Below are 24431 nucleotides of genomic sequence, written 5' to 3'. Positions count from 1 at the left end.
TTTATTTATATATAACACTAATGGCCAAGTTTTTAAATAGTCTACTAAAAATTAGATAATTATTTAAATAGACTAAAAATTTCTCCAAAAATGATACATCAACATGATAATTTTGTTTTAAAAAAGATAATGAAATTTTAAGAATACTTCTCATTTAATCTATAAGGTATTTTACGGCCGTAGCTATAATTTTTTATTTTAAAAAAGTTAGTTAAGAGTGAAATGAGAAATATAATTGTAATTTGTAATAGTGATTATATGATTAGGTTAATCAATGAAATAATGGGGCAACCAAAGCTTAGCTGGGTTTAGGAAGACGCCAGGAAAGTAAAAAAACATAAAAAGTCAGGTAGGGGTAAATTAGTCTTTTCAAATACCATGAAGAAAGAAGAGACGCCAAAGAAAAGACTAGTGACGAAAGAGGAAGACGCGGAGGTACTCTCATTCTCTAATCTATTTCTTCGATAGTGTTGATTCTCCGCAAAATCCTCTCGAGAGAATCTTTCCCAAAAGAGATTAGATTTGGTGGAAGAAAAGAGTTCTTCGTCTTCTTGTTGTTGTTGAGGATTGAAGAAGAAGAGAAATGAACCGACAAAACGGTGGAGGGCAGCGGCTGAGATCCGCTAGACCCACCACAATTCACGATTGTGCTCTCTCCGGCGATCTTATTGCTTTACAGAGACTTCTTAAAGACAATCCTTCTCTTCTCAATGAACGCAATCCCGTCGTAATGTCCAAATCTTGACTCTTTCTTTATGTATGCATTTTGATTCCGGGATGTGTTTGATTCGGTGGGTCGATTTAGATTGTAGCTGAATTTTGGAATCTGGATGCAAAATTTGAACTTTTAGATAGGGTCTGATTTCGAATCTCGACAGGATTCATGATCTTCAAGCTTTGTATATGCATGTGAATCTATAAAAAGCAAACTTTATTGAAATGTGTGTTGTATTGACTTTGATTAGTATTGCAGATGTATCATACGCCACTTCATGTTTCTGCTGGTAATGGTAATGTTGATATTGTTAAGTATCTTCTCGCTTGGACTGGATCTGATAAAGTTGAGTTAGAAGCAATGAATACTGTGAGTTTGGTTTGCTTTCTGTTTTCTTCTTTGCTTGAGCTTTTGATTTGTCATTGATCGTTTTCAATGTTGTTTAGTATGGTGAGACTCCATTGCATATGGCAGCTAAGAACGGTTGTAATGAAGCTGCAAAGCTACTCCTTGAGAGTGGTGCTTTTATCGAAGCTAAAGCCAGCGTAATTTCCTCTATTTGATTGATTATAAGGTGGGAAGTAACAACTATGACGATAGTTTGGACTGATTTGGTTTTGGTTTTTATGTAGAATGGTATGACACCGTTGCATCTTGCGGTATGGTACTCAATTACTGCTAAAGAGATCTCGACTGTTAAGACACTGCTTGATCATAACGCAGATTGCAGTGCAAAAGATAATGTATGTTCCACCTCTGAGATTATTGGTTTCTTTTGTTTTAGGGAATTATGGTATTGTTTGTGTAATAGCTGTGGGAGTTTGTATTTACAGGAAGGGATGACTCCTTTGGACCATCTGCCTCAAGGGCAAGGCAGTGAGAAGTTACGGGAATTACTGCGGTGGTTTCTCCAAGAGCAGAGGAAAAGAAGTGCGCTTGAGCAATGTGGTAAGACAAAAGCCAAGATGGAACTACTTGAGGATGAGTTATCAAATATTGTTGGATTAAGTGAGCTGAAGACACAACTGAGGAAATGGGCGAAAGGAATGCTTTTAGATGAAAGGCGAAGGGCTCTTGGGCTAAATATTGGAACCCGAAGACCTCCGCATATGGCATTTCTTGGAAACCCTGGAACAGGTGAAAGGATAATGGTTTATGATTATACATCTCTGTCTTTAAATCAAACCAATACATGACTGCTTTTGTTGATCCAAAACACAGGTAAAACCATGGTAGCTCGAGTTCTCGGGAAGCTGCTTAACACGGTTGGAATTTTACCAACTGATAAGGTAACAGAAGTACAGCGTACAGATTTGGTGGGTGAGTTTGTTGGCCATACAGGACCAAAGACCAGGAGAAAGGTGAAAACACTGTTCATAATCTTCTGGTTTTACTTGTGGGTTTGGTTTCAAGAATCTAAAACTTTCAATTTCTGGACAGATCCAAGAAGCTGAGGGAGGAATTCTGTTTGTGGATGAAGCATACAGATTGATCCCGATGCAAAAGGCGGACGACAAGGACTACGGTCTAGAAGCTCTGGAAGAAATCATGTCAGTCATGGACACAGGGAAAATTGTGGTGATATTTGCAGGATACAGCGAGCCCATGAAGCGTGTGATCGCATCAAACGAAGGGTTTTGCAGAAGGGTCACAAAGTTTTTCAATTTCAGCGACTTCAGTGCCAAGGAACTGGCGCAGATACTACACATCAAGATGAACAACCAAGGAGAGGACACTCTGTTCTATGGTTTCAGATTGCATGAGTCCTGCACTTTGCAGGAGATAGCGTCACTGATAGAGGCAGAAACAACGGAAAAGCAGAGGAAAGAGATGAATGGAGGATTGGTGGACACGTTACTTGTTAACGCGAGGGAGAATCTTGATCTCCGACTTAGCTTTGAGTGTGTTGACACTGAAGAGATTTGTACAATCAAGTTGGAGGATCTAGAGGCCGGGCTTCGAGTTTTCTCGCAGTGAAAAGAAACTTCTGATGGCTAATAATTGGTTAGTATTACAAATTGTATTGATTCAATTCTTTACATCATATATTCTTTATGTTTTTGTCCCCCTCAAGATCTTGTAGGAGGAGAGGCTTTGGTTTCAACTTCCATTGTTTGATCAAATCTATTTCTGTTGTATAAAACTATATTGATATTTTGTCTTTTCACTTTTCTCATATTTTTTTGTAAAATGTCTTTCTATTTCTTTTAATTCATAGTAGTGTTATTTATGGTGCCAACGATTTTCATGTAAAAGTGTTGCGTTTGGTTCGAACTTCGAATTCGAACCAAACTTGTCAACCTTCTACACATTCGATATTCAAATACAAGATTTTGGTCCATCATATTGGATACCGAAAACCTTTTTGGCACTTGATCAAGCCTTAAATCTTTTCTGGATAGTCTCGATATCTATTATCAGAAAGAGTTTGAAAGTGATCAATTCAAGATCCCAAATCTTAAGTTAACCAAAATGCATACAATCCTTTACGCCATATTTTGACGATCAAATGATTAACTTTACTTCCTTCTCTTCTTGTTTAACAAAACCATTGTTTTTTTTCTTGTTTGATAAACTCTATCGGTTGATCCGGTTAGTCCGGATGGAAACGTACCAAAATGTTTTGGAGTGGACTTTTCCTCGAATTGTCACTATTCCGAGTTTGGAATGCTTTCCGACTAATGTCAAAGGGTAGTGAAGCCGCATGCATTTCTGATTACCATGTAAACCAATTAGGTCAAACCCCAACTAACAGACTTGTGTTTTTGTTTACAAGAAAAATCGAACTCGGATCTAAAAGTTTTCCCTTACACCAAAACTTCTTCTACCACTAGACCATGTATGCTTGGGAACATCACCATAGTTCTACAACCCTTAAGATGATTGTGCTTCTGAATTTTCCTTCATCACCTAGCTGGACTCATTGAGACCTTTTCCAGAATTTATTATCAGAAAGAGTTTACAAGTGATCAAAATCGAATATCCAAAACCTAATATTTGAAAAACTTAGTAACTTTTTAGACAATAATTTGGGAATTTATTTGAATATGGAAATGAACTTAATATATATCTTGGAAACAAGTCAATTAACCTATCTTTCTATCTTTTCCCTTTCCTTTGAAATTGATTGGATAAGACGTTACTATAAACAAATGATTTGGCACTAAGTGCGCAAGAAGCCAAGAAGTATTTGGTTATAGAGACAATAATTTTCATAAAAAGAAAGCACTTTTTAAGGGGAAAAGATTCTTGGTTAAGAATTGAAACCTCTAATCCAATCAAAATCTAACATACACTAATTTATTGTTTAAGCCATCACCAAGAAAACCAATATCCTAATGCAAAATTTACCAATTAAGTAATGCATAATTATGTAGCTAGATTTAAATTAAGAGGACGTGGGTCAAATGTTAACCACATGTTAGGTGCATTATAAAAATCCAAAAAAGTTACATGGCTTGAATAAAACTACAATTTATAGCACCAAAGAATGGTCCTTGATTCGCTAGATCCTAAGTGACAATGACTTCCTCCAACCGGCAAGAGATGGTTCGCCCTTTGTCAACTTACAACTATTCTCTCTTTTCCTTTTTTAAGTATATATTTCCATTTATGTCGAGTCTTACGCAATTGATTTGGACAAGAAAAACTATTCTCTTATTACTAAATAAGGTTAGCTAATCCACAACCAATAGTATGTTTTGTTTCTTTGATAAACAATAGTATATGTTGTTAGCTAATTAATAGTATAAAATGAAAATATTTTAGGCCGACTTAGTTTTTAATGGATACTAGACCATTCAATATCCTATTAAGAAGAAAATTATTCAACTTTGTTCTCCTATTAAGTTGGAGAAATTTTTCGCTATTTTTTTTTTAAAGACATATAAAATATTATTCATAAATTAATATAAAAGATAATTCTTAACTACATCACAAATAAGTAAACAAGTCTTTTAACAAAAAAAAAAAAGTAATAAGTGAATACTTAATTTATAAAATTGAGTAAAAGATCATAAAACTTTATAAAGTTACGAATCTTTACAACTTTAATAATATTATTTAAGTATTTTAACAAAAGAAAACATAAGTATTATCGAAGTGTTAAAAAATCAATCATAAACAACAAAACAAAATTGTGATAGTAACTTTATATGATGTATGCGTATGAGCGTATCGTAGAGCCGACAATCAAAGTATGGACCCGAACATCTTACAAGAGATTTTGCGATTATCTGGTATAACCACGCGTCCTCGTGTGAGAGACATCAGGTGGTCCAATTTAGATTTATCGTTGTTTTATACTCTCTCTCTCTCTAGCCCAATGAGTGTTCGAAACGTTGTTGGCCGACCAAAGTCCCGTGGCTAACTGTCACGTCTCAAAATTTAACAATGTCATGTTATCAATTTTAGATGAAAGTGAAAGTGGAGCGTCGTGTTGATGATACGTTTGAATCTTGAATGGATGTCTCGTTGACTTGTTATCAGTCGACCGACTTGTGTCGCCTTAACCACGTGGGTTATATATAGGCAATGTTTCTTCTACTTTATGATCAGCTTTAAGCATGTGGGTTATATAAGCTAGTAAGTCTATATACCATGTCAACTGATTCGTTAATGTGTTTGAGAACAAGTGTTTCAAGAGAAAGAGTCAAATACTCGATATGGTTTAGTTTAAAGATGGCCATTAACGATAAATTTGAAATGGTATATAGACTTAATTACTAGCTTAAAGTGGAAAAAGTAAAGCCTATATTTTGTTGTTATTACAAAGATATAAGGCTACAATAATACTTTATTCAAAAATCAAAACACTGAAGTAGTGAAGAAGATCAAAATTGTTGTTATTACAAGTGTGAATATATTACACAAGTCACCTGAAAGTACTTTTAAAAGGAAAACAAAGTCAACATATGAACTTTTAACAAATATAATCAGAAATTATATACTGTCAAAACTTTCTACAAACGATGACTACTGACTCAACTATGGATCTGTCCTTATTTTCTTTCTTTCTTTTGGTTATACATAAAATAATTAAGAACAAACACACAAAAAATAAATAATAATAATAATATAACAATAATAAAGTCTAAAGATCATATATCATGTGAAGCTAAACGCTAAAAGCCACCTCGAAACAGAGAAAATGGATAAGGCGGTGTTGTTGGTGGATTTGACTCTACCACTCCTCCAAACGTCGCCGTTTCTTTATACCTTCTTTCTCCCTGAATACTCCCACATCCTCCTCCTCCTCCTCCGTTAACACTCTCCGGCAAAGAAAACGTCGACGTCAAAGATGATGACGTCGACGACGTTGAATTCGAGAGCATCGACTTCGCCACCAAACCCGTCTCGTAACTACCAAACTGTCCTTGCGTCATAGGAACAATCCACCCATCCGGTGAATGATTCCGGTAAAGATTCTCCGTTGATGACGGCGACGGTGTTGATGATGACATAACCCTAAAGACCCTCCCTTCATCTTCTTCCACTTCTTCTTCCTCTGACTTCACCGTCGACATCGTGACACGACGCTTCTTCTTGTCGGAAACTTGTTGTTGTTGCTTTGTCCGTTCTTTCTCGAGCATCATTCTTGGAAGAAGATCAGGATCTTCAACGACTTTGTAAAGAAACGCCATCATCTGCTCCGGTCTCTTCTCCGTCGCTTCGATCCTCCGGTTCATCCTCTGAATCTCTGCCTCTAGCTCCCTCTGCTCTTCTTTTAACCGTTCGATCTCCCTCACAATCTCACCGTCCTCCAAATCTTGACCGTACATCCCCCGCGCGTGTTTCCTACGCGCTATGTTATTCAACAAATGCTTCTGTCCCCTTAGAAAATGCTCGTTCGCAAACTCCCACCGGTCCGGATCCACTTTCCTAAACCCCTAAAGTAAATAAAGAAAGGATCATTAGTTCGTAATCCCCTGTTTCCAGTTTCATGTATGAGTTTCGGTTATGAATTAACTTACATAGGTGTTGAGTTGACGAACAAAACTGCTGAAATTGTTGTGTTTGAAATAAGCAGGTAAGATTCGTTGCGAGAAGTCGAGTGGATCAACGACTATGAAACTGTTGTGAGCAGGTCCCCAAGTGATGAGCCAATCGGTGGAAGGATCATTGACCATCTGATATGTTTTCACGATGAAAGGTGCGATCACGTTGTTGTTGTTGTTGTTGTTACTATTGTCGTCCTCCATCTCTCTCTTTCTCTGTTTTCCTTATGGTTTATATGTTTGTTGTTGGTGGTGGTAAAGAAATTAAAGAGGAGCCTGGAGGGTTTATATAAAGATAGGAAAATGAGATGTGAAAATAGTAAGTTAAGTGTAGTTGACAGTGAGACTATATTGACGTGGCTTGCTTTTTGTGATAACGTGGCGGGTTCGTGTTTTGCCTTTTACGGTGTCACGAGTGAACTGTGGGACCTATGCAGGTGTGCCTCTAAGCTTTCAGGTCTTTTTTGCCCTTTTTGTTTTGTTTATATTTTCTTATGTCACAAGTTATGTGATACATTTGAAATATATGCATATTTAGGCATTGTTTTTTCTTAATTATAATTTTAAGTCATAGATGATTTAAGCTGCTTGACTAATTCTAAGGGTAAGCTAGTCCCAATATAGAAAGCTTAGTCCATCGATTTTTCAACTGGTTTCCGATCCCGAATTAGAAGGATATCTATGATTCATTTGTAATTTCTGCACAAACAAAATTATTTGTCATGATTTCTTTCTAATTCTTGACATGATTTGTTTCTTTCACTTTTTCACAAAAGAACCTCGTCCTCTTCAAAATACTCCAAAACTCTCAAGAGTGAGAGCAACTTATAAAAAAAAAACACATTTGGTGAAACAAACAAATCTTCTACAATGAATAGAGAGGGTATAATTTAATTTATTATATTATAATTTTTCTTTAGTTTACAATTATGTTAAAAAACGTTAGAAGGAACATGCTGTGTATTCAGATTTTAACTTAAAATATCCGACTAATTTAAAATAAAAAATTGCAAACAATAACACTAAATGCCAAGTAAACATGATTTTATAGACAAACTCTTCAATCTGCAAAAGCACTCCTATTTTCTTATACATACATATCCATGGACTCTGGAATAAATAGCCACACAAGTGTTGCTACTTGCAAGAGTTATTATAGGAGTATTATTAAACAATGATTAACATAAACTACTACAAATATAATTGCTAGGTTAAGAATTAAAACCAATAAGTTCCAATAAAAAATCACACGCATCAAAGGCATTACTATTTTATAGTTTAAACCACCACCGAGAAATCCAATAGCAATCTTATATAAAATTTTCCTAATTATTAATTGGATAGATTAATGGGATTAATCTAGACTTAATTAAGGGGACGTGGGTCAAATGCTAACCACATATTACGTATGATATAATAATATAAATAGTTTGAATAAAACAACATTTATAGAATCAAAGCATGGTCCTTAATCCTTGAGAGCCTTGGAGATAATGACCTCCTCGTATAGGCGAGAGTACAGTTCTCCACTTTTCATTTTTTTAATTGTTGTCTCCTCTCTTTGTTTTTCTTAAACTATAATTTACCTTTTCAATCGAATCTTAATTACAACTTTATTTGAACAATATATATATTACTCTCATCGCCAAATGGGATTAGCTATAATCCACAAGCTATAGCTTTTGTTTGTTTAATTACGTACTATCAGTAGTACAATTTCAAAACCTAAGGACAATTTTGATTTTTATGGGATACTTGAAATTATTAGTCAAGATTGATAGGTTTAATTACTTACTACGACAAAATTTTCCAAACTAATATATGTTTTTATTAAAATTAGCGCTTTGTCAACCTACAATTAAATTTATCTATTTCGATTATTATCAGTTACATAAATTGAGAGGACGATAAAAAAGTATTTTGAGACATCTCTTCCCCACCTTATAATTTTTGTTGTCCATAGCGAAATAAAGGAGAACAAGAGATAGTGTAACAGTGAGACGGTGACGTGGTATGCTTTGTAATAACGTGGCAAATTCGTGTTTGCTTTTTACATGCAGGTGCCACAAAGCCTTAGGTCAATTAGCTTTTCTTAGATGGCAAGTTATTAGTCCGAGCCGTTGTGTATTTGTGTGAGATGTTTTCAAGAGACGACGAGCGTGTGGGTGCTTGGATACTGACATGGTCCGCACTGGTTAGTGACGGAGGAACTCAGGAACAAGTACTGATTCGACACGTTGCGTAGAATCTTTTTTGTTGGCGATGCACACTCCACTAATCGAGTATTTTTGTATTTATGGAAAGTTTATTCATTATACGTTGCTTAATTCAGGTATACGACGAACATGATTTTTCATTTTTATTATAGTGTCACACAAATATTATAGGAAACTGATGTCGTACGGATAAAATAGTTTAGTAGACGATTATACGTCACTTCATACGTAACAGGGACAAAAGCGCACCCTATAGAGAAGCAAGATTTATTAGTTTATAGATTTGTCTCCAAATTGGTTATTCGTTAATTGTTGAGAATAAGATACAATTATTTAAGTTTCATATCTCTAAACATTTATTTTGCTCATAATTAAATCTAAAATGCTGATAAGGTATTTAAGAATTTTTTTGATATTAATATGTGGGGAGAACTTGTTTTTTTTTTTGAAGATCCGTCTACTAGATATACAAATTTATTATATAAAGAAATAGTTAGAATATGAAAACATCTGTGTAAACTATTAAAAAAATAGAAATTTAACGACGAGTCTAACAGAGAAGATGATAAATGTAGACTGATATATTTAAACAATATCATTGTCGATATAATCTTTTTTTTTTTTTTTTGCAAAGATTTGTTTTCATTTATTCAAATCAAAACAAATATAAGAAGGAGTGATTCAAAGATCACAAAGTTTAAAACATAATTAAAAGAGGCATTCCCCAAAACCAAGATATGATAGATAATGTGAAACGACATAAAATTCATGAGAGCTTTGAGCCACAAACTATAAGGCATGATGGCACATGTGAGGTCACGGGTAGTCGAAGGATCTTCCACGAACGAATCAATGGACAACAAATTGGTCACTGTCAAGAGACGAGATGACGTTGAATAAGGTTCCAAGGCCGATGTTCTCGCCGACACGAGAAGGAGAAACTGGAGTTGTTCATCGCCGAGGAGGTGGGTAACGATGGGTGTAAGGTCAAGAAGGTTGAAGAAGCTTCGGTAATCATCACTCCATGGAGACGAGATCATAATGCCGTTCTTTCCCAAGCTTTGAAGATCATGAATACTAAACTTAATAATGTTGAATCGCTTTTGCTTGAATTCAGTAATCAGAGGATAGGAGTGGGAAAGGTTGAAGAAGCGTTGGTAATCACCGCTCCTTGGAGACGTGATCATAATGCCGATTTTCTTCAATCCTTTAACTACAAGGGCGTGAGGCGAAGGTTCAGTAATTATCTCAAAAAGGTTGGGAACTTCTTTGGAGATCCGAGAGATATGAGCCTTAACTCTACTGCTGATGCAGGATTGCTTGAAGGAGATACCTAAATGTGTCGGAGATATACATATGGTGGCGCTTGGGTGACAAAGATCACACCATCGACTTGTTGGAGTTGGGAACATGATACCATTATTCTTCAAACAAATAAAGCCAGTAACGAAAGTCCTAGATGAAACTAAGGGCAGGGTTCTAAGGGAGTTCTTATGCAACCATATCAACACTAGTTCATTATGGTTCGTATGATGTCCACGATCAATTGAAGCCAATAAGTGATATAGAGATTGACTAAAGATGGATAAAGAATAGTTCAGATCAGACCTGGGCTTTAGGAGAGGCAGTTTTGGATCATCTTTACTAATGGGCATTCGATACCTTAATGGGCCAAAAAGAACCAGGCCCACCAGCTGTAAACCTAATTTCCCTTCAGACAAATGAAGGTCGTGATGGTGGCGGCTGTTGTACGGAGATGACGAGAGGGAAGCGTCCATCTCCGGTGAAGGAAAGGTCGACGTTTGCTGGTTTTGGCCGTGAGGTGAGGCAGAGGAGGAGAACCAGAGGATCCTAGTCAATCCAAAAAGTGAAGTCGTATCCCAGAGAAGTGTCTCGCCGTGCGACATTGCTTGGGTTAAGATAAATGCTCGGGATAACGAGATCTCAAAGCGATAAGTTGGTGGTTCTACCATAGATTGAAAACGCAAGAGCATCGTTATAGATGACTTCCACAGAGGTGTTGCATGATGAAGGTGATAGATGGGTATCGCCAGACACCATCTTTTCCTTTTGATGTTGGTTGAAGTTCTCACCAGAAGCCAAAGGTTTGAAAGGATTCGAGATAGTTTTAAAAGAGGGGAAAAATTACTGAAAAGAGAAAGATAAGCAATGAGGCTAGACATACAAAGAAGAAACTGAACATGCGAATCGGAGAATTGACGGCGCCGGTGAGCTAGAGCTCCTCCGGCACCGGAAACCGTTGGCAGAAGAAGTCTCTCGATATTAGTGTCTAGAAGCGTTTCATGTTTTAAATTGAGTGAAATATATAAAGCTTATACCAATTTTGTTTCTCGATATAATCTTTCAAGAAGACAAATATGTAGAGGAATACTACTAAAAGATTTCATGATCCTCAAATCAAAATCAAAATTAAAAAGAGTTGTCGAATTTTTTGAGAAACATAGGTGATGGAAGAAAGAGATTTACGTATGTAATCTAGTTAGAATTAAGTTGATCCAAGATTCAATAATAGAAAGTGAACCAAGATTCATTATGTCGTTTAATTGAGTTTATAGTACTTTATAGAGAGTGAAAATGATAAAATTTCATCCTTTTGAAAAATTAGAAGATGCTTCCAAATAACAATCAATCTAAAGCTTTTGACACAAAATTGTTATAGATCGAATATATTTGAGTTATTATTATTCTTAGATCAAATTCATACTAATAATAATAAGGTTATGTGGTTTCTATCTTCACATCTTCATGTTGTTTAGCTATAAACAATTAATCTTCAATAATATTATCATATTATTAGTAGTATAAACTTTGTTCAAAGATTGCAAATCAAATAATTTATTTATTGTACTTATAACAATTATTATAGTTTTTACAAGACTATGATTATAATCTTTATTATCATAAGAAATATAGAAGATCAACGGATGTTTTTTTTTGTTTTTCTGTACTTGTTATATATGTTCAACACAAATGTTTCTTAAGAAACTTTCACATGTATACACTATATTGGGCCAAATTGGTTTTGGGCCCATAAGTTTTTTTTTGTCAAAGGGCCCATAAGTTTTTTTTTGTCAAAGGGCCCATAAGTTAAAAGTGAAAATTAAACCTTATTAGATCCAAAATATCTTCCCCCGCCAGTGCCAATCACTGCAAAATCCCTTTTGCCCCCAATTGTTTTTCAGAAAGCTGTGAAGACGAAGAAGTTTCTGAATCAATGGCTCAAGCAGCGAGATTAAGCCTGAGAATGCAGAAAGAGCTAAAGCTTCTCCTCTCCGATCCACCTCACGGCGCTTCGTTTCCACATCTCTCTTCCGCCGCCAATGGCTCCGGCGATTTCTCCACTTTCTCCACCATCGATGCTCGTCAGCTTTTCTTCATATCCTCTTTTTTCAATTTTCAAATTCAAATCTGTTTTGATATTCATGATTTTTTTCCAGAAATCGAAGGTCCTGAAGATACTGTATATGCTAATGGAATCTTCAATTTGAAGATTCAAATCCCTGAGAGGTAATCTATCAAACTCGATTCTGGTGTTTGATGATTTGAATCTGAATGTGAATTTGGCTCTATTAGATATCCATTTCAGCCACCAATTGTGTCGTTCGCTACACCGATTTATCACCCAAACATCGATAACAGTGGCCGGATTTGCCTTGACATTCTAAATCTCCCTCCCAAGGTTAGACTTTGCTTCATCATCTTCCTCCATGCCTTTGTTGATTCTTCATGATAGCTATATTCAACACTAGTGATGGAATATATGAATCATGTTTAACAATGTATAGGGAGCTTGGCAACCATCGTTGAATATCTCGACAGTTTTGACGAGTATGAGATTGTTGCTTAGTGAACCAAATCCTGATGATGGATTGATGTGTGAAGTAGTAAGTTTCTACTTGAAGGAAACAGACTTATTTTCTTTTGAGATTTTGACTTTGTTTCTTTAAGGTTTTGTTATGGTGTTTGTTTACAGAGCAGGGAGTATAAATACAATAGACAAACTTTTGATTATAAGGCACGAGAGATGACTGAGAAGTATGCTAAGGTTAAAGCTGATGGATGCAGCACCAGCTTACAAATTAAGGTGCATAAATTAGTTATACTTATATAGTGTGTTGAGTGGAGCTTTTAAGTAAATGTTGATGTTGTTTCTTTAGAATCATGGAGATGAGAAGTCTGGTGAAAGTGGAAATAGTGTTAAGCTTAAGTTGACAGTGGAATCTTCTTTAAGCATAGCACATACAGTGAAACGTGAGACTGCAGGGAGAGATGAACAAGAGGATGGCAATGGGAAAAGAAAAGCAGTGGTTGGTTTTGGCGAGGGGAATTCGTTTGGAAACGATGGGATTAAAAGGAGTAGGAAGAAGTTATCTCTTGCATTGCCTTCTCAATCTCAAAAGAAAGACTTGTGTGGTGAAGAAGAGCTCACACGTGGTGTTTCAGCTGCTTGCAAAGAAAACAAAAAACCAAATTTGAATGGAAAGAAGCTTTCTCTGGGGCTGAAGCAGCCATGTAATGATACTTTGGCGAGTTTTCGAACTTCTGCTGCGAAGAGTGACAACAATAGACTAAGCCGAAAACTGTCCCTGAGATCACCACTTGGAGAGTTGAATGAAGTTAGCAAACCTGAGGTACTTGCGCAAACTGATATGAAACTGGAGATGAATCAAAATGAAGATGCAAGAAGTTTGCGAGGTGAGTTTGAGAATTCGGTATTGGAAGAAACATCAATGGCTGAATCCATTGTTGTTCTAGACAGTGATGATAGTGGACAAGAAGAAGAAGAAAGAGTCTCTTCTTCGAGGTCAAGATTATCACTGGCAAAGAGGAGAGTCCTCAAATGTAGACCTTGATAAGTGATGAAAACTGTTTTTTTTGTTTTTTTTTGTTGTTGTTGTCAATGTAGATCAGGATGTTATTTATAATTAGAGCTTATGATTAGTAACCTTGAAATGAAAATGAGATTAGAAAATCTGAAAATGGATGGATAAATTTTATTGATGAAAATAGATTAGAATGTGATTAATACAATTAGAAACAATCACATGTGCCATGGTGATTATTGCATTGTCCTCCTTGGATTCTAGGACATTGAAAGTTACAATCAACATCCCTTTGGCAAGGTCGGGCTTGCAACAAGGTCCTTGCAGTGCCTGCGTAATTTGAACTTCTGGTGGCAACTTCGAGTTTCTTACCAGCTCCGGTTAGCTCTCTTGCTTCTGATCCAATATCTATTCATTCATTATTCATAAGGGTGTTTGAATTTGTTTCTCTAGTAATATTTGTTACTCTAAAACGATATACTAATTCAAAAGCTAAAACAAGGCACATGTTGTAAAATAAGTAATTGAATATGCTTTTGTTTTGGTCGAAAGGATTAAATATGCTTCTTCGTTTTTTTTTTTTTTTTTGAAAATGGATTACATATGTATATAAACACTTACTAGATGTGATGACCGAAATGAAAATCAAGAGTGACCGCTTGAGAGAAACGTTAATCATTTTCAATTTTTTGTTTCGAATTTTGAAACAATTTTTTTGTCTTGCGAAAGGTTGCTATTTCGTCGTTGTATTTAGCACATATTTATCCATATATGTAAGTTGGAAAGTCCATGCCAAAGAAAGATTTGCAGAATTAATTACTACCAAATGTTAGGGGTGGAAAATCTATTACCATTAGAATTGGGATCACTTTTAAATAAATTTCAGTGAAAATATTAAAATATCTACGATACGTCATCGACTTTTTATGGATTTTTTTTGTCTTAAAATTTACTAAGGATCTAAATGGTAACCAATGATTTTTTCTAAATTCGTCTGAATTGTTGATTCAGGCTGAATTTTTAGTGATTTTCAGCTGAATCTGACTAAATTTTTACATTTTCAAATGGTAACCGATGAATCTACCTTAATTTTTGTTTTTGTGATTTGTGGTAGAATCTGTCAAAATAATTAAGACTTTAACTGAAAAGTATCATAAAATATTTATGAATATTGATAGAACAATTAAGAAAATATAAATAAAATAGACAAAAATATCTAAAATTAGTACTAATGTCTAATGCAAATAATATATTGGTTAGCAACATTGAATTATTCTTCCATATTTAATTTTTGAAACATTAAAAAGACGTAAAATAATTAACGAAAAGCTTTGTCAAAGCATTATTGAAAAATTAATTTCAAAAGTTAACATGAATATATAGATTATCTAATTATTATTTTTTAATTATTCCCTAATACTTTAATCAATAATATGTATTGTCTTCAATTGGTGATTAACTCAAAAATTTTAACTTGATCATTAGTGGTTTAGCCAGTGAGACAGACAACTTGGAGAGTCACAAAGTACGCGAAAATAAGGTACTTCTGCAAACTGATATGGAACCGTAAATGAATAAAGAAAAGATGCGACAAGTTGGGGCTTGGAAGAAGCATCAATGAATCCATTATTGTTCTAGAAAATGATGACTATGGACTGTGGAGAAGAAGAAGAAGAAACAGTTTCTTTGAGGTCAAGATTATCATTCATTGGCAAAGAGAATACGTTTCAAGTCTATAAACTTTAACAAGTAAAGATGTTCCTCCCTGCGCTCTCTACTCCCTCCTTTAGGGGTTACAGAATGATTAACAATTAAAGCGAGTATATTGAGTTTTTAGATTTGACTTCCGATTATGATTATCAATCTTGAAATACATAAGAGAGTATATAGTTTGAAGAATTGATATATAACTTTTATTGATAAACTTAGATTATAATGCGATTGTAAATATTATTACAAACATTCACATTTTTGAAGGATTAGGTTGCAGAATCCTCCCCTGCGACACTGAAAAGTACAGTCGATGTCCCTCTTGCAAGATGGGGATTTGTTCAAAGTGTCATTCTCATCGATGATACCGTACTGTGGACTTGCGGCTTCACCTTCAACAATTACGTCAGCAACTCCGGTCAGCTTTCTTGCTTCTGCTCCAAGATCTTCTCATCCATCATTTGCATAAACAAAATGGCTTTAAGGTTAGAAATTTCCATCCACTAATAAAAGTTCTAAAAGTTAATACGATCAAGATCAAACCAAAATTTTGCTCGTTGGTAAATGTTATTTTCCACCAAAAATGAATCAAAACCTAGAAATGAATTATCCACTACGCTCTTAAAACTTGTCAAATTGCAAAACAATATAATTATTACTTAAAAAGATTCAGGATTGAATATGTTTTCACGATATTTTAGATATTCAGTTAGTATGATTTTCATATGTTTTTTACTTCTTGTTTCTGTCACTTGTAACAAAAACAACTTCCTACAATTGTTGACAAACGAAAAAATAAACTTACTAGATGTGATGACCAAAATGAAGATCAAGAGTGGGAGCTTGAGAGAAGCGTTCTTCATTTTCAAATTTTTAGAATGGGAGCTTTGGATTTTTCAATGTTTAGTCTCGTGAAAGTTTGCTATGTATTCGTAGTCTTTTAGCCATAAATTTATAATGTGGCAAATCAATTGTTCAGGCTGTTGCCTAGTCCTGGTCAAGATTGGAGATGTTATCTTACCAAATATGAAGGGTAAACAATGTATCAAAAACTATTAGTCAGATCTTATTAATTAGTCAAAATTCAAAACAATATTTCTGTAATTGGTCATGTGTATCTTGACCAGAAAAGCTAGCAGACCATAACTTTTGTAACAAAGTATAAAAAGATATTTCTATGGTGCTTGATATTTTGTAAATTTAGTAGCAATTAACTATAGCATATTTTCATGTGGAATTTCAAATATCTTTGTTAACGATTTTGGATTTAACAAAACTCGAAAAACTGAAAATAATAATAATTTGTAAATTATAACATTTACTTGGCTGAAATTGTGGAATATGCGGAATAGTCTTATGAATATATAATGTACAAAAATAATTTATCATAAAAACTATATATAGCGTGCATAATCTGATTTCAATCCTTAGATTATAGATTCTTATAATCTGATTTTAGTTTTACATGTAGTAGCACTTCTTCAAAATTTTAGTGCGTAATATTATTCTTTTTTTTTACCGTATAGATAAATAATGTATCATTATATACATAGTTGATATTTAAGTTTATGCAGTTAGTTATAATTTTTTTTAATAAAAGAATAAATCAAGTTAATGAAGCATGTTCGTTTCGTTACCGCCGGTGGTTGCGGCAGCGGCAGCGGCTGCGGCTGCGACAAACCTACCGCAGGTTGTTGTTCGTTTTGCTGCCGCAACCGCAGCTTTTAATTATCGACGCTAAAATTAGTCGGCGTCCAAAAATTTTCGCCGCAAAACGCTGCGTTTTACCGCAGATAGTTGCGGCAACTAAACGAACATAAATAGCTGCGGCGACGAAACGAACAACCTAAATCATCCAAACTCCATATCTTGTAAGTTTCGACATAAAAACTTTGCAGTCTTATAAACTAAATAGTGAGTTATGAGTTGTGTGGACCGCATATTTGGAAAAGAGAATGACCGCCAGTGATTTCAGACCATTTGTATGTATAATCTTGGTGAGTAAACTGGTTGACATTGATGGAAGAGTTATTGGGATCAACTTGTAAGTCTCAGTCAATTCTGCATGGTTTTGTAAACGAGATCTTGGGTTCACCATACATTCCTCAGTCAGTTCTGCGAGGTTTGCCTTTCAGCGAGAGAAACTATGCAAATAAACGTGAGGAGATTAATGTTGTGTGGGAATCCAAAGAGTCAATATTCTATAGTTTGTTGAAAAAGATTATAGGTTCACCAAAGGTAATCACAACCGATCTTTTGAAAACATTTCCTCGTTAGTATCAAGTCTTAAGAATTGATGGATAAACTTTATTGATAAAAGTAGATTAGAAATCAAATAATACAATTAGAAACAATCACATGTGCCAAGACGATCATTGCAGAATCCTCCCTTGGGACATTCAAAGCTACAATCAACATCCCTCTTGCAAGGTGGGGCTTGCTGCAAGGCCCTAGCGGTGCCGGCATTGTTTGAACTTCGCGCAGCAATTTCGAATATCTCGTTAACACCGGCTAGTTCCCTTGCTTCTGATCCAAGATCTATTCATTCATCACTTTCTTAGTATACTTACTTATTAAATGTTCTGAATTTGTTTTAACTCACCAAATAGAAAATATTTTTGAAAATATTTTTAATGACTTTTATTTTAAATTTAAATAAATTAAAAAATACTTACTAGACATGATGACCAAAATAAAAACCAGAAATGAAAGTTTGAGAGAAACGTTCATCATTTTTAAATTTTTGAGCAAAAATAATTTAGACTTGTGAATGGTTATTTCTTTGTCGTCGTAGTACTTAGTAGTTAGTACTTAGCCATATATTCGTTCTTCTATACATATATAAGTTGGCGAGTCTAGTCATGTCATTGGTACTGGTCAAAGATTTGAGAATTGATACATAACCAATGAGGAAGTTTTAAAACATCAGATAGCATCAAGAACTATTAATTAGTCAAAATTCGACATATCTTTATGATATTTTTCTTTAAGTATTCATTTAAAAATTCACAGTAGAAGCAAATGATGAAACCTGTAAAAATGGACTATGTAGTAAATTAATTTTATTATATGGTGCTATTTTGTAATTTAATTTTCATTTTTTTAGAATAACATTTTTCATGTTAAATTTCAAATATATTATTTAAAGATTTTAGACGGCTTAAATAAAAAAAATGCAAACAAACACTTCAAAAATAACATCAAATTTAACAGGAGTGAGTATTCACTATTTGTGTTGGGTTCAGGTCAGATTATTCGTGTTGGGTATTTCAGATTTGGAAATTAAAAAGTGGTTTGAATATTTTAAGACTTGAGATTCAGGCCGGATCAAGTTTTTGGATTTGGATTCGAATTTACCTAAAATATTTAAAACTCAAAATTTTGTATCATATATTCAATATAAAAATTTTGATTCGGGTTTCAGATTTCTTAATCTAAATTTAATTTAATTTAATTTATTATAAGAATGTCTAAAGTAAATGGAATGAATTATAAAATAACATAAATAAAAAATTGATAATTTTGATTTATTTTAAAAGTATAAAGAAAATAATATGAACTGTTTGACGGAACAGATAGGAACCATCGAAGAACACGAGGCGGAGCTATGACGCCGCTTTCTATATCGGCATCGCCTTCGCCGCCGTGGCCACTTCTCTCTCCGCCACTATCTTCATCGTCGTTAAACAGAGCTGCTCCGTCTATTTTTTCCCCTTTCTCTCGAATCAACCATGGCTTCTCGTGCTCTTTCATCGCCGTTCAACGCTTCGCTCTAAGCCGCAAGACAAGGAAGCAGTTACAGGTGGTGGCTATGGCTCCTGAGGAAGAGAAGCTCACTCGTCGCAATCCTCTCGATTTCCCTATCGTTAGTCTCTCTCTTTGCTTCGATTCCTTATAGAAAATTGCATACAGATTCGTCGAAATTTCACATTGCTACTGTGCTTGTAATGTCAATTTTGATACAGAAATTTGAAATTAAGTCACAAATATACTTGAGAGATTGTATTTGGAATCTGAAATTTTCATGAGCAGATTCGTGTCCTGTGCCTGTGTAGATCATACTTATCAGTTTGATTTAGGTAATGATTTGGTAGCAGATGAGATTGTGAGTCTTATCTATCTGAAGCTTTCATTGTTCATTACTTGCTAGACTTATCAGGTGTAGAGAGTTCTTTGGTTACAGAACTTTTGAGTTTATGTATGAATCAATTAGAGAGAAGCTGTATCTAGTGACAACGATGCTGTGTTTTCTTTTCTTTAGAGATTGGGCTATCGTTTTGCTTAGTGATCGGAATTGTTTTATGTAAATGATGTTTTGGGGTTTGTGGTAGGAATGGGAGAGACCAAAGCCAGGGAGGAGACCAGATATATTCCCAAAGTTTAGTCCTATGAAGTCACCGTTGCCTCCTCCTATGCCTTATGATCCTCCAGAAGAAGAGGAAGAAGAGGAAGAGAAGAAAGAAGAAGAAACTGAAGATGACCCTGAAAAGGAAGACGAGGACCAACCCGATAACCGGTCGTAAGAGGTTTCATTTTTTCTAACTGTTATTGTTGTTGTTTTTTTGCCTTAGAGACATGTTTAGATCTTCTTTCATTTCAAAGATAAAATAGAAGTATTGTCAACCCCACCGAAAGCGCTTTAGTGGAAGCTCTGAACTCATATTACTACTTCTGTTTGTTCATCTACTTAACTTCTGAACTCATATTCCAAAACTACTTAACTTCGTCAAGTGCAAAATTGCAACGGCCGTACTATTTTCATCTTTGGCCACAATGCAGTAAGATCTCTGGAAGATGGATCATTGGTGATCCCAGATCGTGTTTCCAGCGAGCTTTCCTGAATATGTTTCTGCTGTAGAATTTATATATTCTTATATCCCCGTTGACATTGTGTATTTTGTTTCATCGCTTCTGATTCCATTTCAAATGTCGAAAACTAAGTAATGGTGGTCAAATGATTTTGATCAACAAGTACTCCTTTTATGTAAAGATTATGTTGTGGTTAAAGAAATTGGTTGATATATTAGCCTTATTAAACATAAGAATGATCAGAAACTGAGAAAAGCAAGAAGCGTCTGGTTGGTGTGAGAAGGTGAAAATCACATGTGCTTTTAGAGAAATCTACTAGAAACAATAATGTTAGGTACATTGACAAGAAATGCCTAGTCGTGTTTCACATTTTCTGTCATATAGTGTTGTTTCACAATGCCTAGTCGGGACTGTTACTTTATTATGAGGACACTTCGAAGTTTTTTCACATATACATAACGAACACTCGAGTTCACTAAATAAAGATTAACAGAGCTGAAATAGAATGATAATAGGTTTGAGTGGAACCTATCTAGGAAATGTGTACGTTTAGAAGAAGACAAGTTTCAACAAACGACTTTTGTTGCTACTGTCATTCTCTGTGATTGTTGGACCATTTTGGTGTTAGTTACTGATTTTTAGTATTACTCTTTACTATTATCTCATGTCTCTGACTCTTCCACGTATCATCTCCTTAAGCTATACACGAATTTTAACCAGACACACATATGCAATTCTGCTTCTACAAGATTTGCCCAATTTAAGCTGTACTTATTTGTGGCTCAGAGACTCTGACGTTACCTCTTTTGGTATTTAACATTTTATGATCTTAAGATTAGCCACAACGTACCTATATGATTTATGTTTCTAACCATTAATTAACCTTTTTTATTCTCAAATGTTACAAATTCTTTTATTCATTTTTGGATGAATTGGTTATATGCCTCCATTTATGTTGTTTTTAAGAAAAACAGAATTCTTAACCAGGCTAAGAATAGTCACATTGTGGCATACATAAAAAGAAAATCCATACATTTGGACTTTTTGGATGAATTGATTCCATACACCTATCTGTTTTATTTGTTTTTCTTCTGAAAAGGAAAAAAAAACGTCCAAATCTATAATAAACTTTTAGGTGGAAATAATATTTGAAATAACGAATTATTATGTATATTTATATATTTGATAACGACATAAATATCTTTTCTTTGGTCAATTATTCTAGATGATATCTCTATTCACGAATATGAATAGTCGCTTTGGATATGTCTTCTTCACCTTTTGGTACGTCGCTCTCAAATATTAACTTTATTTTAAACTCAATTAGTCGTTGACAAAGAACAAAACACTGCGATTATTCTTAGGTTGAGAAAAAAAAAAACAATGCAATTATGATAATCGGGATCGAATATTAAACTGATAGACGTCATAGATAAAAATAGACAGACTCCATATCTCTGTGTTACATAAAAGATAAAAAATATATATATATACACGTATGACCAAACATGAACGATATTTATCTTTAGTAATTTATTTTCGTTACGATTAGTATGGTTCTAATAGCATTGAATTCTAATATGCTTTTTTGAGTTTCACGATTCGTTTTTAGGTGTAGGAAACTTTCAAAATCACCTGATTTATCAAAAAATATCAAAATTTTGGATTACTGATAGCGAAAAATCTATCATTTTTAACTCATGACGCACTAGATATACAAAAGCTATTTTTAAAATAATAATTTATCACTATTTTCGAAAAAAAATAAATGAATCAGCTTTTTGGATCTAATTTATTTCATCGGAAGTCTATTATCTCACAAAACACAAGAAAAATCAATGGATTAATATTTTTAGTTATAATTCTAATTCTGACACATTATAGTACATGTTTTACTGTAGGTTATATTCTGGCCAGCTCTAATGAGTAAATGAACGGGGCTGAGTAATCGGTGTCTTGGTGAAACCAAAGTGTAGCAAATAAGACCAATTCTTGAAGGCCACACTTGTCTGGAATTTGGGAATTCTTAATTGTAGTATTTCATTTTCAGTGGCCACAATTAATAAATAGAATTTGGAACAACCAGCACTCCAGCAGCCCAACGTCTTATCTTCCATGTCCTCCTTTAGTTTCCCAGCTATATCTCTTTAATGTTTTTTGGACAAAAAATTGGGAAGCTTTAATGTTTTATCTACATTTCATGCTTAATGTAGTTCAAAATTAACTTTAAAATAGTATTGCATGGAACAAAATTTATAAGATTTTTACGATAAGTGTCCAAACGATCGAAGGGGCACGCCATACCTACACCCACTCTACCTCCATAATTTTAGCATCTCTTTGAAAAAACTGATTTGTTTGCTTGTTTTTTTTTTCTTTTGTTTTAACATTTCATGTTTCAAGCAAATATTTTTTTTTCTTCTGAATTCGAGAATTTAATTCCCAAATACGTGTAAGCTGCCAATTTAGTTTGCACTGAACGGAATGAGATGACCGCCGTTTACTTCTAAATTTATTAGAAAATAGTTTATTTCAAAAATAAAATTTTACAATTTGTTATTATCTATTCAAATGTTGTAATATGCTTACATGAATAATGGACGGCCAAAAATAATTAAAATTGTAAAAAATATTTTTATAAACAAAAACCTGTGTTTAACAATTTTTAATTACGAAAATAAATTAAATGAAATGCTCGTGTATAACATTAGATATAAATTAATACATAATAAAAATTATGTAAGCTTTGGCAGCAGATCTTGTCACTTTTATAGTTTTCAACATTTGTCCAAAAAAAAAAAAGAGTATATTTTTCAACAAAAACAAAATGACACTATTTGACACACACACAAGACAATGTGACTCGTTTTTTGAACTTTTCAAATAATTTTAGAATAATGCCATCGATGACCGATGTAGACGGGGAACCAAATACCACATTTAAGTTTTTGTATTCAACTTGCTGGATATATAAAATGACAATTGGAGATTCAACTCTAAGAAACTTAAATATTTTGTTTTGACTTAATCTATAAAAATAATATCAGCATTTTCACCAGTCTTAGTTTATTAGATTTTTTAATAAGCATGATTTTATGGAAAAAATCATATCAATTTATTTATCGTCATGAAAACAATATGAAAATCTAATTTATTTTTTTACTTATCTGTCATTAAATTATAAATGAATGAGAAAAATATAAAAATAATAATAATAATAATTGACATAGCCACAAACAATAACGGTAAAGACATTAGGAATTTAGGTGAATGTACAATGATATGGGTTTACACTGCAAGGGGTAACAATATTGGTTCACAATGATGATGATAAGGTTTATGTGAGTGAGGATGATGGTAAGACCAAATTTTCTGAAAAGTTGGTGATTCATGAGAATAGTTTAACAACATATATTACCAAAGACGCATTTATGTTTTCTGTAAATCATCTTCAGAAAACCACAATGAGTTAGAAGAAAATTTAGATGGTTTTAACAAAAAAAAGAAAAGAAAATTTAGATGGAAATCTCCAAATTTATTTTAAGTATTATATGAGTGAAAACAAATTACGAACGAATATCTAGTGGTGATATGTAGAATATATCGCCAAGTTTTGTGGACTCTCCAAATAGCGCACTTGCTATCATATGAGGGTGGGATCCATGAACCATCAGAAGTGTGGGAGTCATGTGGTGGTAATGGTCGGTCTTGGTTTCAGTTAAGGATGATGTACCCTATAAGTGTAGCTTATTGTACTCCCCCTGATTTCCTTCCAAATTATGGTGCACAAGAAAGGCTTACAATTATTTATTTGACTAGTTATCATTGAAATTCACTTCTCGTTTAATGTAACTCTTTCTGTGAAAAAAATCTATAAATAACCATAGTTTAGTTATAAAAGTTTCATGTGGGCGACCCATTGGAAGTGTTTTTAATTGTGTTAATAAGCATAGTTAGTCAACAAGTCTTTTGAGTTTACCAAAGTAGCAATTTGGCACTCGGACAAGGATGAAACCAATAGCCCAAAAGTGTTTGGTCTAGAGATGGTGGCAGTCGGGTATTAAAAATGGTATTGGTTTATTATACATGATAAGAATTAATTCAACCAACGAAAACAAATACTGAAAAATTTGAATGGGTA

The 24431-nt window shown here is 34.0% G+C and overlaps 10 protein-coding genes and 1 long non-coding RNA gene across 19 annotated transcripts; 6 read left to right on the top strand and 5 right to left on the bottom strand.

The window, feature by feature from the left end:
- The first annotated feature begins 352 nt into the window (after positions 1 to 352).
- On the top strand, positions 353 to 2985 carry AT3G24530 (AAA-type ATPase family protein / ankyrin repeat family protein). 3 transcript variants are annotated; one of them, NM_113364.5, is made up of 7 exons: positions 353 to 727; positions 974 to 1084; positions 1162 to 1260; positions 1348 to 1458; positions 1549 to 1852; positions 1937 to 2076; positions 2156 to 2985. In NM_113364.5, exons 1-7 carry the CDS (start codon positions 584 to 586, stop codon positions 2690 to 2692), a joined length of 1446 nt encoding a protein of 481 aa, NP_566752.1. In that variant the 5' UTR covers positions 353 to 583; the 3' UTR covers positions 2693 to 2985. The 3 variants fall into 3 exon arrangements, with proteins under 3 accessions (NP_566752.1, NP_001325641.1, NP_001325640.1); NM_001338691.1 differs by having other exon boundaries at positions 411 to 727; positions 974 to 1260; positions 2156 to 2947; NM_001338690.1 differs by having other exon boundaries at positions 411 to 1084; positions 2156 to 2947.
- A 2510-nt stretch (positions 2986 to 5495) lies between these two features.
- On the bottom strand, positions 5496 to 7304 carry HSFC1 (heat shock transcription factor C1). The gene is made up of 2 exons (NM_113363.2): positions 6688 to 7304; positions 5496 to 6603 (listed from the first exon to the last, which is right to left on the bottom strand). Exons 1-2 carry the CDS (start codon positions 6913 to 6915, stop codon positions 5839 to 5841), a joined length of 993 nt encoding a protein of 330 aa, NP_189095.1. The 5' UTR covers positions 6916 to 7304; the 3' UTR covers positions 5496 to 5838.
- On the top strand, positions 5497 to 10110 carry AT3G24518. 4 transcript variants are annotated; one of them, NR_141616.1, is made up of 5 exons: positions 5882 to 6658; positions 6744 to 6866; positions 6973 to 7148; positions 8772 to 9043; positions 9562 to 10110. It is a non-coding gene; the product is annotated as an other RNA (long non-coding RNA). The 4 variants fall into 4 exon arrangements; NR_141617.1 differs by lacking the exon at positions 9562 to 10110 and having other exon boundaries at positions 5497 to 6658; positions 8772 to 9117; NR_141619.1 differs by lacking the exons at positions 8772 to 9043; positions 9562 to 10110 and having other exon boundaries at positions 5497 to 6658; positions 6973 to 7594.
- On the bottom strand, positions 9421 to 10988 carry AT3G24514 (uncharacterized protein; the record flags this gene model as incomplete). Its single annotated transcript, NM_001338686.1, has 2 exons — positions 9421 to 9446; positions 10898 to 10988. The coding sequence occupies 2 exons, from the start codon at positions 10986 to 10988 to the stop codon at positions 9421 to 9423; spliced, it is 117 nt and encodes a 38-aa protein (NP_001325553.1).
- On the top strand, positions 9729 to 10264 carry AT3G24517 (uncharacterized protein; the record flags this gene model as incomplete). Its single annotated transcript, NM_148748.1, has 2 exons — positions 9729 to 9818; positions 9863 to 10264. 2 exons carry the CDS (start codon positions 9729 to 9731, stop codon positions 10262 to 10264), a joined length of 492 nt encoding a protein of 163 aa, NP_683590.1.
- Positions 10594 to 10782, top strand: AT3G24516 (uncharacterized protein; the record flags this gene model as incomplete). Its single annotated transcript, NM_001125218.1, has 1 exon — positions 10594 to 10782. The coding sequence occupies one exon, from the start codon at positions 10594 to 10596 to the stop codon at positions 10780 to 10782; it is 189 nt and encodes a 62-aa protein (NP_001118690.1).
- A 1083-nt stretch (positions 10989 to 12071) lies between the features above and the next one.
- UBC37 (ubiquitin-conjugating enzyme 37) lies at positions 12072 to 13962 on the top strand. Of its 4 annotated transcripts, NM_113362.2 has the most exons (6): positions 12091 to 12310; positions 12386 to 12455; positions 12522 to 12627; positions 12734 to 12832; positions 12922 to 13032; positions 13106 to 13962. In NM_113362.2, exons 1-6 carry the CDS (start codon positions 12163 to 12165, stop codon positions 13799 to 13801), a joined length of 1230 nt encoding a protein of 409 aa, NP_566751.1. In that variant the 5' UTR covers positions 12091 to 12162; the 3' UTR covers positions 13802 to 13962. The 4 variants fall into 4 exon arrangements, with proteins under 4 accessions (NP_001325556.1, NP_001325554.1, NP_566751.1 ...); NM_001338689.1 differs by having other exon boundaries at positions 12072 to 12310; positions 12386 to 12627; positions 13106 to 13929; NM_001338688.1 differs by having other exon boundaries at positions 12072 to 12455; positions 13106 to 13929.
- A 17-nt stretch (positions 13963 to 13979) lies between these two features.
- AT3G24513 (defensin-like protein) lies at positions 13980 to 14450 on the bottom strand (the record flags this gene model as incomplete). Its single annotated transcript, NM_001035683.1, has 2 exons — positions 13980 to 14179; positions 14393 to 14450. The coding sequence occupies 2 exons, from the start codon at positions 14448 to 14450 to the stop codon at positions 13980 to 13982; spliced, it is 258 nt and encodes an 85-aa protein (NP_001030760.1).
- A 1106-nt stretch (positions 14451 to 15556) lies between these two features.
- Positions 15557 to 16454, bottom strand: AT3G24510 (Defensin-like (DEFL) family protein). Its single transcript, NM_113361.3, has 2 exons — positions 16287 to 16454; positions 15557 to 15927 (listed from the first exon to the last, which is right to left on the bottom strand). Exons 1-2 carry the CDS (start codon positions 16342 to 16344, stop codon positions 15725 to 15727), a joined length of 261 nt encoding a protein of 86 aa, NP_189094.1. The 5' UTR covers positions 16345 to 16454; the 3' UTR covers positions 15557 to 15724.
- Positions 16455 to 17731: 1277 nt separating this feature from the next.
- On the bottom strand, positions 17732 to 18272 carry AT3G24508 (Defensin-like (DEFL) family protein). Its single transcript, NM_001035682.2, has 2 exons — positions 18157 to 18272; positions 17732 to 18019 (listed from the first exon to the last, which is right to left on the bottom strand). The coding sequence occupies exons 1-2, from the start codon at positions 18212 to 18214 to the stop codon at positions 17826 to 17828; spliced, it is 252 nt and encodes an 83-aa protein (NP_001030759.1). The 5' UTR covers positions 18215 to 18272; the 3' UTR covers positions 17732 to 17825.
- A 721-nt stretch (positions 18273 to 18993) lies between these two features.
- On the top strand, positions 18994 to 20506 carry AT3G24506 (uncharacterized protein). The gene is made up of 2 exons (NM_113360.4): positions 18994 to 19346; positions 19813 to 20506. Exons 1-2 carry the CDS (start codon positions 19089 to 19091, stop codon positions 20002 to 20004), a joined length of 450 nt encoding a protein of 149 aa, NP_566750.1. The 5' UTR covers positions 18994 to 19088; the 3' UTR covers positions 20005 to 20506.
- Positions 20507 to 24431: the final 3925 nt, after the last annotated feature.

The sequence above is a fragment of the Arabidopsis thaliana genome, chromosome 3 (genome assembly GCF_000001735.4).
Source record: "Arabidopsis thaliana chromosome 3, partial sequence".
NCBI classification, from domain to species: domain Eukaryota; kingdom Viridiplantae; phylum Streptophyta; class Magnoliopsida; order Brassicales; family Brassicaceae; genus Arabidopsis; species Arabidopsis thaliana.
The sequence above is the reverse complement of the archived record's forward strand: the minus strand, read 5'-3'. Positions and strand labels throughout refer to the sequence as shown.

What these genes read in the sequence shown, in the direction of transcription:
- AT3G24530 (NM_113364.5), top strand. Translation starts at nt 584, where the DNA reads ATGAACCGACAAAACGGTGGAGGGCAGCGGCTGAGATCCGCTAGACCC. An exon ending in AGTTAGAAGCAATGAATACT is followed by an intron (nt 1,085 to 1,161) that starts GTGAGTTTGGTT and finishes AATGTTGTTTAG; the next exon opens with TATGGTGAGACTCCATTGCA. An exon ending in GACCAAAGACCAGGAGAAAG is followed by an intron (nt 2,077 to 2,155) that starts GTGAAAACACTG and finishes ATTTCTGGACAG; the next exon opens with ATCCAAGAAGCTGAGGGAGG.
- HSFC1 (NM_113363.2), bottom strand. Translation starts at nt 6,915, where the DNA reads ATGGAGGACGACAATAGTAACAACAACAACAACAACAACGTGATCGCA. An exon ending in TTCGTCAACTCAACACCTAT is followed by an intron (nt 6,604 to 6,687) that starts GTAAGTTAATTC and finishes TATTTACTTTAG; the next exon opens with GGGTTTAGGAAAGTGGATCC.
- UBC37 (NM_001338688.1), top strand. Translation starts at nt 12,163, where the DNA reads ATGGCTCAAGCAGCGAGATTAAGCCTGAGAATGCAGAAAGAGCTAAAG. An exon ending in TTCTAAATCTCCCTCCCAAG is followed by an intron (nt 12,628 to 12,733) that starts GTTAGACTTTGC and finishes AACAATGTATAG; the next exon opens with GGAGCTTGGCAACCATCGTT. An exon ending in GCACCAGCTTACAAATTAAG is followed by an intron (nt 13,033 to 13,105) that starts GTGCATAAATTA and finishes TTGTTTCTTTAG; the next exon opens with AATCATGGAGATGAGAAGTC.
- AT3G24510 (NM_113361.3), bottom strand. Translation starts at nt 16,344, where the DNA reads ATGAAGAACGCTTCTCTCAAGCTCCCACTCTTGATCTTCATTTTGGTC. An exon ending in CATTTTGGTCATCACATCTA is followed by an intron (nt 15,928 to 16,286) that starts GTAAGTTTATTT and finishes ATGGATGAGAAG; the next exon opens with ATCTTGGAGCAGAAGCAAGA.
- AT3G24508 (NM_001035682.2), bottom strand. Translation starts at nt 18,214, where the DNA reads ATGATGAACGTTTCTCTCAAACTTTCATTTCTGGTTTTTATTTTGGTC. An exon ending in TATTTTGGTCATCATGTCTA is followed by an intron (nt 18,020 to 18,156) that starts GTAAGTATTTTT and finishes ATGAATGAATAG; the next exon opens with ATCTTGGATCAGAAGCAAGG.
- AT3G24506 (NM_113360.4), top strand. Translation starts at nt 19,089, where the DNA reads ATGACGCCGCTTTCTATATCGGCATCGCCTTCGCCGCCGTGGCCACTT. An exon ending in ATCCTCTCGATTTCCCTATC is followed by an intron (nt 19,347 to 19,812) that starts GTTAGTCTCTCT and finishes GGTTTGTGGTAG; the next exon opens with GAATGGGAGAGACCAAAGCC.